This window comes from Pagrus pagrus (assembly GCF_965226575.1).
Source record: "Pagrus pagrus genome assembly, chromosome: 6".
Lineage (NCBI taxonomy): Eukaryota > Metazoa > Chordata > Actinopteri > Spariformes > Sparidae > Pagrus > Pagrus pagrus.
The window spans coordinates 22,926,901-22,938,604 of record NC_140190.1 but is presented as its reverse complement, the minus strand read 5'-3'; the positions used below and the strand labels follow the sequence as shown (position 1 = coordinate 22,938,604).

At 38.5% G+C, this 11,704-nt stretch overlaps 1 protein-coding gene across 2 annotated transcripts; it reads left to right on the top strand.

Annotated features, from left to right (window-relative positions):
- Window positions 1-3,541: 3,541 nt before the first annotated feature.
- On the top strand, window positions 3,542-8,731 carry LOC311258417 (protein ENL-like). Of its 2 annotated transcripts, none has more exons than XM_084354671.1 (6): window positions 3,542-3,884; window positions 5,117-5,297; window positions 6,302-6,384; window positions 6,697-6,828; window positions 7,080-7,172; window positions 8,376-8,731. In XM_084354671.1, the coding sequence occupies exons 1-6, from the start codon at window positions 3,852-3,854 to the stop codon at window positions 8,433-8,435; spliced, it is 582 nt and encodes a 193-aa protein (XP_084210797.1). In that variant the 5' UTR covers window positions 3,542-3,851; the 3' UTR covers window positions 8,436-8,731. The 2 variants fall into 2 exon arrangements, with proteins under 2 accessions (XP_084210797.1, XP_084210796.1); XM_084354670.1 differs by having other exon boundaries at window positions 7,074-7,172.
- Window positions 8,732-11,704: the final 2,973 nt, after the last annotated feature.

The window sequence follows — 11,704 nt, the reverse complement described above, 5'->3', positions numbered from 1 at the left end:
AATAAGTTTGAAAAATTTAAAAAAACAATAAAGTTCTGTTATGTGTGTGACATTGCATCATTTTGTGTTTCTCCCTCTCTCTACATATTTAGATGGGAGGATTTAAAGGTTGATGTCTCAATACAAGTGGGACACCCTCATGTCTGACAGCCAGGTGGGTCATTTCTTACTCAGACTTGACTGAGAGGCAGACTGGATCAGTTTGAGCGGCAGGGAAAGAAAAGGAGGCACCAAGCCAGTGAGAGAGTGCTGACCTTCTGTCCCATAGCTAAACCCGATAATCTCACATCAAAGTCTGAGCACCACAGAGACTTGACTGCACCGGGCCCTCGCTCCCTCACTCTGTATGAAAGATTAAACATTTGAATTAGACGTTTGAGACAGAGGCTGAGTAAGAGTTAGGGCCATGTGTGATTCAACTTGTCAATTAAACTGTACTACACTATATAAAATTGAAAAAAAATAAAATAAAATTGTAAAATACCGTCAGCTGTGGTGACAATGTATCAAATATTACAGTATTCTTTATTGGCAACTGTTAATTTCACAGCTGAGAACTGTTTTTTTTTACAGTTTATTACTGTGAAAAACAGATGTATTGTAAACCTGCAAATAACAGCTATAATATAAACCTCTTTACAGTAACTATTTTTCATGATCATTTACTCACCCAGATAACTTTGGTGTCATTCGAAGTCGTTCGGACGAAATTAGATCCGGTGTAGCGCCGATATATCCATATAATGTGAGTGACGGGGCACCAAAGCGCAGCCTTTATGAGCATTATCTGCCACGAAACTAGTTAATTTCACCTATATTTTGTTACGATATGCTAGTGCTATTCCCCTCTGAGTCTGGGCTCGTCTATTGTCAACATCCGCACTAGCACATCATGATAAGATATTGGTGAAATGAACTAGTTTCGTGACAGATAATGCGTTATATAGAGGCTGTGTGTCGCTGCCCCGTCACTCGCATTATATGGATATATCGGCGCTACACCGGATCTAATTTCGTCCGAACGACTTCAAATGACACCAAAGTTATCTGGGTGAGTAAATGATCATATATTTTGCTAGAAATAAGGTCCAGGTTGTAAAAAACGGTAGTTATCCTTTAACTATATGTTTTTAAAAAATGCATGGTGCTGTCACAACCTTGTTTAAAATCGCATTAGATTTGTTGATTTATGTGTTAAACATTTTAAATTAGGACATAGGGCTTGGCCTCATGATAATGACAAGATGATAGGAATATGACCATTTTCAGATTTTGCTTTATAATTTATACAGTGGTAACTTGGGCGGCTGTAGCTCAGTGTGTAGAGCCAGAGGTGGGAATTGTGGAGTCATCAAATCATCTCCATGCCATGTATTTGTTCTGCTCAGTCACTGAACCAGGTGCATTCACTAATTAGCTCACCTTCCTGGCTGAAGAGCTGTGCTGATTGGACTCAGCTAGTTTAGTGCATGAACAGAACAAATACATGGCATGGAGATGACTTGATGACTCCACAATTCCCACCTCTGGGTAGAGCAGGTGACCAGCGATCAGAAGGTCGCTGATTCGAATCCAGGTTCCCCTGGGCGGAACTGAGCTACATGTCTAAGTATCCTTGAGCAAGATACTGAACCCTGAATGCACAGTTGGCACCTTGTGTGGCAGCCCCTGCCATCAGAAAGGGCCCTGCGATGAGCTGGCGATTCGTCCAGGTGTGTACCCTGGCCTTCGCCCATTGAAAAACTGGGATTGGCTCCAGTAACCCCCCACAAACCCCTGAAAGGGGGGGGTAGAGTGGCAACATTGGCGGCGACCCTCACGGATAGGGGGAAAATGAGATGAGAGATGAAACAGTGGTAACTTTGTCTCTACATTCAGGCCGTTGTGGGCAATGTTACAAATCACTGAGCAATTTGTTATCTGTTATATTTGTGTGTAATATTGCAAATAAAATGATATATAAATAAATAAAAGAAAATACACCATGTTAGGGGATTTTATCCTTATTGCCCTCCACTATTGGCATACAATAGCATAAGCCTTGCATGCAGGCTGCTGTCGTATATACGTGGAACTATTTTGCATGCTTTTAACTAAGTATATTTACATTCAAGATCTTGCTTTACTAGTTTTTGTGGTTTGTAAGCAGTGGCTGAAGAGAATGAAAAGGAGAGTCTCAAATATTATTACATTATTTTTAAACTTTAACAGTCTATGTTTAAAAAAAACATAAATTGGGAACTTCATTAAAACCACCTGCTTTATATTGTGGAGGTTCCCCTTGTGTCGCCAAAACAGCTCTGACAGACACAAGACACAAGACTTCTGTGGGTTCCCTGTGGTGTCTGGCATTCAACAATTGGCAGTGGATCCTTCGAGTCCTGATGGTTGGGGTGTTGGGCCTCCATGGATGGGACTTGTTCTTGCACATAACACAGATGATTGTCAGATTGGAACTGGGGAATTTGGGGATCTGATCAACGCCTTGGGATCTTGTCACATTGGGTCATTCCTGAGCAGATTTTGCAGTGTGGCAGGGCTCATTGTCCTACTGGGGAGGCACTGCAAGTTGTGAGGTTGTTTATGTGGTCTATATTGGTGTTTGGGTGGGTGGTGCCTGTCAAGTGGCGTCCACATGAATGCCAGGACCCAAGGTTTCCAAGGAGAATATTGCATTTTAAAGAGATGATCAATTTTAAGCACTTCACCTATGTGAATAAACAAATAAGATCTAATCCTCCTGGTGACTTTTATTTAATTACCACATTAATAACAATAGCTAAACAGCTAATAAATAAATTGCCTCAGTAATAGCTTTAGAAAGTGCTGATGAGGACTGTCCTTAAAGGCTCCAGATCTACACCACATGGACGTTGGGGTGTGATTATTTTTCAATCAATCAATCAATCAATCAATCAATCAATCAATCAATCAATCAATCTTGGCACCTTTCAAACAAATCAAAATTCAAAGTGCTTAACAAATTACTGAGAAAACATGGTACATTAAGAGTAATGCACACCAGTTGCAATCAAAGGGGCACTATGTAGTTTTGGAGAAGATATTCAAACTTGTAATATTTTCAATATTAATGAAGTAATAACACAAACTGAGAAATAAATATTTTCCATAACTGAATAAACAAGCTGTTCTCAGAGGAAAATAAGGTCCCTAGAACACTGTCTGAAGCTAGAAAGGTGGCAGGGTCCGCCACATATAAACAAAGTAAAAAAACAGTATGAAATTGTGTTGTCCCAAAGGTCAGTTTGTTTATTCAGTTTCTTCAGTCGTGAAAACAAAGGGAGTTTGTTTATTGAGTTTGTTCAGGCATAAAGACATCAGTCAGTGAAGATCTTTCTCTTCTGATTAAAACTACATAATGCACCTTTAAACTAGCATCATGTGGCTGTACAGTTAGAACAGAGCTAGCGATTGGAACGTAGCCACTCGAGACTGTCCCGCCTTCTGAGAGTTCTGATTGGCTCCTTTCGTGAGCGCTTAAAATTCCCGGCACCCTGATTGGATGAGAGAGTTAGAGAAACTTCCTGAGAAAAGTTAGCGAAATCACGATCATCACATCAACTTTACATCGTACGAAGAGATAAACTGTCTACGGAACATGGAGACACTAGCTGTGTCCAAATTCAGGGGCTGGATCCGCGTCAACCTTTGTTAAATTGGACGGTCTAGCCTTCGGAGTATTTCCTGATTGCGTCACCACTTTCACTTTTTTGTGAAAACTGAGCACGGGATTAGACAGAGAGACTTCCTGTGTGTAACGGTACCTTTTGGTCTGTACTAACTGTTGTGTGCCGCAGCATCATCTGTGCACACAGTACTGCAGACTGAAGATGGCGGCTGGGCAGACACACAACATGGACCAGGTACTGTGGTTTTATCTCTCTGTATGATATCTGAACGATTCACAGAGGAAAACTGTCAAAACTGGAAGCAGTTTGTCTCTGGAACCATGCTAGCTGTTATTTCCCGTTAGCTAGCTGTCAGTCTAACTGAATATGTTTCCACTTCACTGAACGTCAGAAGTCGAGGTTATTTTTCCAAAGTGGATGTAAAGTATATCCTGACACTCATCAAATGCTGAAGTGTTTATAAAAAGTGTAGCTAGGATCACAGGGTGAGTAGTCATACTGCTTCTACACCCCTTCCCTTAATATTAAAGGTGCACTGTGTAGTTTTGGAAAAGAAACTCAGAAAGGTAATACTTACAATATTGATGAGGTTATAATACAAACTCAGGGATATTTTTATTTCCTTCCTCAGAGGAAAATAAGGTCCCCAGAACACTGTTTGAAGCTAGAGAGGTGGCAGGGTCCGCCACATACAAACAAAATAAAGGGTAATTCTATGGAAACGTCTGGTCCTAGCCTTTACAGAAACATTACACCTGAAAAAACACTTGTGACTTAAGTTCTTGTCATATTTTATAATAAAACAATAGGTTATTTGAACAATTACTGCCTGTTGGGCCATCAATTTGTTTTTGTCCCTAGTCATAGAAGGAAATCACTGGTGTTCATCTCCTTATGAGTAACACCAGTTTTTAAAAAAAAAAAAGTAATTAAGACTTTATTTATGTGTATTTTTAGAGTCAATGAGTTATGGAATAATGTGGTCTAAGTTTAAATAGTAGAAAGGGAAGTCAATTTTCAGACATGTTGCACTTCCAAAGGTGGAAGTTTCTGTAGTATGACCCTAAAACAGTTTGAAATTGTGTTGGCCTTTAAGGTCAGTTTGTGTATTTTCCTCATCTGATTAAAATGTCTTCCCAAAAACTACATAGCGCACCTTTAACTGGTGGGATATATGTATATAGGCTGTTTGGGACTCCCCTCTGGCTGCCTTTGATTAAAAGATTAATGTGGAGCCTACAGTCTGGCACCAAAGGTCCTCTTAGCCACTTTTTCCTGCTTTTTCAACTGCATATCAAGGTCTGACTCCAAGGATGGAGTTGACCTAACTTTTGGTGTTTGACAACAGTTAGAGATAATAACCGTTGTAATTGTTTAAGGGTAGTATTTGCATGTGAATTGCATTCTTGTTCTTTCTCTGGCCTTTGAGGCACAGTGTTTTACTCTCTTGTTTCTGCCCCTTGTAGTGTAAAGTTCAGGTGAATCTTGAGGTGGGCCACACAGTCCAGCTAAGAGAGAGGGAAACATCAGAGGACTTCACCCACAACTGGACTGTTTTTGTCAGAGGGCAACAGACTGATGACATTCAGCACTTCACACACAAAGTTGTCTTCCACCTGCATGAGAGCTACCCCAAACCCAAGAGAGGTATGGCAATCAAATCTGAACATGCACATGACCACAATCTTTCACTTTGCAAATACAGTAGAGTCCAAAAGTCTGACATCACTTGTCCAAATACTTCTATTTTACATTTGTTTTGAATGTAATACTATTTTATTTTTATTTTTTTTTGAGTGAAAAGTTGAATCCTCAAAAATGAGCATACATTCCAGAATATCTCGGTATGAAAGCCCCTCTGTGCTTAGATTAACATTTGACTTCCTGACACAAACACTTAGTTCTAATGCCATGTTTCCCCCGTCACAATGTTACTAAGTGAGCAATGATCTGCTGGAAACTTGAGGCAAATATATATTTATAATGGAGTGAAGACTGGCTACAAGTGAACAAGGCCTGAAGAGTAAACCAAATCTAGTATTTCTTTCTTCATTGAAAGTTTTACAATTCAAGCAAATCTGACCTTTTCTACAGAGGAGGTCAAAGGTGGTCAAACCACTGTTGCTGACCTAGAAATACTGCTGGATCTTCAATGTATCTTCTACATTTTACCAATCATAAAACTGTGTTTTAAATGATTCTTAAATCCTCAAACTTTGATTATTTCCAAGTTTATATAAGAATATTAAAGATTTGTAATGTAGTCTAAGCCTTTTGGACCCCACTGTGGATGTAAGAATCATATATTTATATAGCACATTCATACAAAAAGGCAGTTGAAATAGCTTAAGGCTACTTAGCTTAAGGCTATTTGAACTGCCTAAGACTGCACGAAATACATTAAGAAGTGCAGCATAACACATTCATGCAGGGTTTCCCCCAGGAAATTGGTCAGGAGATGTTGATGTCTCTGCAACCTCCCTTCCTTTATAAAGGGAAAGAAAAAGATAAGAAAATTGACTGGATTTATTCTCTGCCTTTATCCCTTGATCACATGAAACTCATTAATTTGTCAGCACTAAGAATATTATCAGTTTAATGTCACTGTAACTATAACCAGTATTTCTTTCATGTCATCTGTGTCTGTTCAGTATTCACGGAGCCTCCGTACAAAGTGGTGGAGTCGGGCTCCAATGACTTCCTCATGCATATCGAAGTTTTCCTCAAGAACAAGGTGAAGGAGATGGACCAATCTGTCAAGAAAATGAAAAAAGCACTAAAGACAAACAAACAAGACATTTGTGTTTATGAAATTACTCAAGGGTGTCTTCATACCTTCTCCTTCAGCTTCACTTGCCCCGCTCTCTACAACTGAAATGTTTGAGATGGAAAGACTATGTCTGTCTGTTTTATCGATGGGTTATTCATTCAACTGTAAGTCTTCTGTGATGCAGAAAGACAAATACAAGCTACTTTCTGTCACACAAGACGGTAAAAAAGCTAACAGATTAGCTTGATAAAACACTCTCTCTATTGTTTCTTTCAGGACAAGCCAAAAAAGGTGTGTTTTAGCTACAACCTAAACCTTAAGCCTGAGGGCGACCACCTGCGTTGTGAGATGCTTACCTTCAACAACCCCAACAAAGACTTCAAGAGAAAGCTGATCAAAGCTGGAGGGGTGAGGCTGCCGGAGACACTGGCTGATTGATTGGGCTGATAGCTTAGTGACTGAATAGTAAATAGTTGCAGTGACAGCGTAATGAAGAGTACTGTATATAATATATCTAGTTCTGTCTTTAGTTAAGGTAAATAAAAGCCCAGGCAAATATTTCAGTATTTACAGTGTGTGTCTAAAGTACAGTGGCTTTAAAATGACTGAAACTACTACACAGATAACACATAACTGTTGTCCCTCCATTTAAGGTAAAGGTGGTTCCAGAGGGGGCTGAGGCTTCGTCACGGTCCGGTCAAGACTCCCCAATGCTCCCAAAGAAGAAGATCAAGACCTGTCATGTGTCACAGGTTGGTCAGCATTATGATCCCTGCATGTAGAAAATCTCAGTAGCACTCTCAGCCTGCTCATATTGTTTTAGATAAGCTAACCTGAAACGGTGTCAAGCCTTTATTGATCATTCCAATACATTTGTGTGGTGTTTTTTTTTATTTTTTAAAGATACTGCAAATTTGGCAATGCATTTCTTAAAATCAAATCACCAATCTTAACAAGGTACTGACACAAGCTTCTGAAAAAAATCTGTTTGACTTGCTTTTTTGTCAAGCCGTGATGAATCACATACACCACTTCAGATGCTATTTTGTGTTTTTTCCCCTTGTCATCCCAATTTTACCCTTAATTATTTATGTTATAAAAGTCAAAATATAAAGCTTCGTTCCACTCAAGGAACTGGTTGCCAGTTTGTAAAAAGAAACTAGCAAAAAGTAAATAAAAAATCCAGTGCTATTCCTGCATAAATAAGGCACAAATACAACACAAACACGGCAGTGGCCCCTCCATAGGGAACAGCAATGCCTTCTTGAATCACGATACGGTGTGATCAGACTTGGAAACTTCTTTATTTTACAGAGAAATCAAATGTGTCCCTATGGCTAAATATATCTAATACAATGGCTAAATACGTTATTAATATAAATATTCTCACTGTCGATGTTATGATGTACTTCCTGTGTTTTATCGAGGCCACCTTACCTCTCGGCAAGCACTCTGCTCCGAGAGAGGGTGAAACTACACCCCCTGCTGTCCAAAGTCAAAACCTACAGCAACAGGGGTTTTATTTCCAGTGTACATATTTAATGGTTTTGCTTTAACCACCTGCTTAAATTTGGTTATATATAGCCTCAGTTTGTCAGTCCAGATTGTCGGCTCATAGCAAGAGCAGTGAGTAAATATTCCAAAATATATTGTAGTAGTGTAGTATGTTTAGTAGTCTTTTTTTTTTTTAATTGTGGTATTGTTTGGACTGCCTTTTTTATTGTGTATAATATTCTCCCGCTTTTATTACACAGAGAAAGATTTAGTTTGATGAATTAGATTCCACACCGAGTAATGAGTCTTATTATTATTGCTGTGTGTTGTTTACGCTTACGTTCTCCCTGACAAAAGCAGTAAATAATTTCACAACAGCACATTTTGGGAGGAGATGATTGTGTCTCTAGATGATAGATAATGACGGTGGTCCTGTGCATCCAAATGTGTTCCCTGTTTAGGAACCCAGCAAAGAAGGAAGTGGCACCAGCAGACAAGCTGACAAGGGAGGAGCCAAATGAACGGCCCTGACAAGACTCTTACAACAGGGCTACAAAAAAACAATCAAAAAAATAATCAGCATGAGTAAACATATGAATGTATATAATGTTTACTCATGTTTGATTCTTTTTTTGATTGTTTTTTTTTAAGGTCCTCCAAGTGAGGACACACTGGTGTATATTTTTTTTATCGTTAAAAAATATGTATTGTAATATCTACTGATTCTTGTTTGATTTTCTTTATAAATTGTACTTGATAATTGAAATTAACATTTTCTTTTGATTATAATAAAGTTCTTTTACATGTGTGAAACCTGTGCAACATTGCTTCATTTTGTGATTCTCCCTCTTCCTACAAATTGAAAAGGAGGATTTAAAGGGTGATGCCTCAATACAAGTGGGACACCCTCGTGTCTGACAGCCAGGTGGGACTTCTTTTACTCAGACTTGACTGAGAAGCAGACTGGATCAGTTTGAGCGGCAGGAGAAGAAAAGGAGGCACCAAACCAGTGAGAGAGTGCTGACCTTCTGTCCCATAGCTGAGGCCCGATAATCTCACATCAAAGTCTGAGCACCACAGAGACTTGACTGCAACGGGCCCTCGCTCCCTCACTCTGTATGAAAGAGAAGTCTTCAATCAGAGGACGTACTGCTTTCTTTCCAGATTAAGCATTTGAATCAGACGTTTGAGACAGAGGCTGAGTAAGATCAGTGTAACAACCTGTGGTGTTAAGAGGTCAAAATACTTTAATTCAGACATACCCAACTTTGGAAAAGCATCTCAATTAGGCACTTTAGGTACTTTTGATTGATGTGTTCGCAAAATTTACATTGTGACGCAATGGAATTTCTATGCTACCATGTGCTGATGGATTAATGACACCTGTAGTCGATCATCATCAGTAAAGTACCTCAAAATTGTATTTAAGTACAACACTTGAGTACATTTTCTTAATTATTTTCCATCACTGTTTTTCACTGAGTTTATGATGCTATTATAGAATGGAGGAGTGAAACTGCCAAAATCAAAAGTATAAAAATAAATGTATAAAGGGCTCAATATAAATCCACACCCAGTGGAAGCAAGGCATGTGTAGTCGATCCATGCACTCTGATGGCAGAAATGCATAAAGAGATGTTAAAGGTGCATTTTTTCAATTTAGGGAAGACGTTCGTAGAAATAAATAATGGGGGAAATACAGAGGGAGAAGAATACAGAAATAAATAAGTAAATAAATAAATTGAAAAATTGATACGTTAATGAATAATTAATTGATGGAACATTATGGTAAAGTACATAAATAATTTAATAAATGCAGGCAAATTAAAGCAGAAAGAGTTATTAATGTCACATGTTATACGCCTACATTCATTTTCACTTATTTTTGTTGCATTTAATGACAAAAAGTGTGTATATTAATGTCCTCCATTTATGCTGATTTCTTTAGGTTGGATGATTATTAAAAACTTGAGCTATGCCTTAGGAAGGGAACCTTTTTTATAACAGAATATTTTGTTTAATCTGAGCTGCAAAATAATGTTATTTTGTGATGAAATTAAATGTAACGTATGGAAGCCCTAAAGGGCCATGCATTCATACATTTTATTTCCTCCGTTTTCCCGTGATAACGAGTTAATTTCATTTGTTTTCTCGAGATCTCAAGTTATTATCTCGAAATAACAACTGCCGTTTTCCCGAGATAACGTGATCATTTTTTCAAGATCTCGAGATAACGAAATGTTGTTTTCCCAAGATAACGATATAATTAATTAGAGATCTCGAGATAATGACTGTGATATGATAGGCCTGAGATTATGGAGATGCCTAGGACCTCTTAGCTGGTCAGGTATGTAGTTAACGACGACATCACGCTCACTTAGATTGCGCCGCCGATATAGCTGAAGCCTTGCTAACGTCTTTTTAGATTACGCACACTAATGTGTTATCTGTAATAGCAAGGCATAATGCTATTTCAGCCTGTGTCAGGCCTTGGTTGAAAAGATATGTGACGCGGTGATCGATATGACATATATGACAATGATCCACTTACATTGCTACACTGAATGATGTTTCCTGCAATGATTTAATATACTACTTAATATACTACTTCTTTCTATGACTCTGTGGTGGCATCAGCCATTTTCTATGGTATAGTCTGCTGGAGCAGCAGCATTTCGGCAGCAGATAGGAAGAGACTTGATAAACTTATCAAGAAGGCCAGCTCCATCCTGGGATGCCCTCTTGACCCAGTGCAGGTGGTGGGAGACAGCAGGATGATGGCCAAGCTATCATCGCTGCTGGTGAAGGAGTCCCACCCCCTACAGGCCACTATCACAGCACTGGTCAGCTCCTTCAGTGACAGGCTGATACACCCCAAGTGTGTGAAGGAGAGGTATCGCAGGTCCTTCCTTCCTGCTGCTGTCAGAGTCTACAACCAGCACTGCTCCCAGTAGACCTCACTGTGCACTGTGCAATAAAAAAACTCTGCACATATCCACACACTTTCTGGTTTGCACAAATTGGACAATTTTTAATATCCATATTTATTATTTATTGTTTGTAAATAAAAATACCAACTGTTTAAACTTACACTGTCCATATTATAAATAATAAATACTATGTCATATTGTAAATACCAATTTCATATTGTAGATATTATGTATATACCAGTTAAATTCTATTTCTTATGTCTTATTATATTGTTTATTTTTTACTTTTATTACTGTTTAAGTGTGATACTGTCCTTTGGCTGTTGTGACAAAGAAATTTCCCCATTTGCGGGACAAATAAAGGAATTCTGATTCTGATTCTGATTCTGATACACTATCGTTCTGTTTTCTCAAGATCTCGAATTAATTATATCGTTATCTCAGTTAACTACATAGCTGACCAGCTACGAGGTCCCAGGCATCTCCCTAATCTCATCATATCACAGTCATCTCGAGATCTCTAATTAATTATATCATTATCTCGGGAAAACAACGTTTCGTTATCTCGAGAAAATTATCACGTTATCTTGGGAAAACGGAGGAAATAATATGTATGAATGCATGGCCCTTTAGGGCTTCCGTAGTAATGGACTGTTTGACCAATTGATTGTTTGATCAATCAATCAATCAATCAATCAATCAATCAATTAATATTGAGCCATTTATACATTTCTTTATTTAAGTTTGATTTTGGCAGTTTTAGTCCTACATATAACATGACTGGTTTATAAACCAGGAGCACTGGCCTGTGGTCACTGAGAATGATCACACACGAGTGAATGTGAATGTGTGGACAGAAA

Excerpts from the sequence above, each read along its gene's own strand:
- LOC311258417 (XM_084354670.1), top strand. The coding sequence starts at position 3,852 with ATGGCGGCTGGGCAGACACACAACATGGACCAG. Across the intron at positions 3,885-5,116 it reads AGACACACAACATGGACCAG|TGTAAAGTTCAGGTGAATCT; the intron begins GTACTGTGGTTT and ends TGCCCCTTGTAG. Across the intron at positions 6,385-6,696 it reads AAGTTTTCCTCAAGAACAAG|GACAAGCCAAAAAAGGTGTG; the intron begins GTGAAGGAGATG and ends TGTTTCTTTCAG.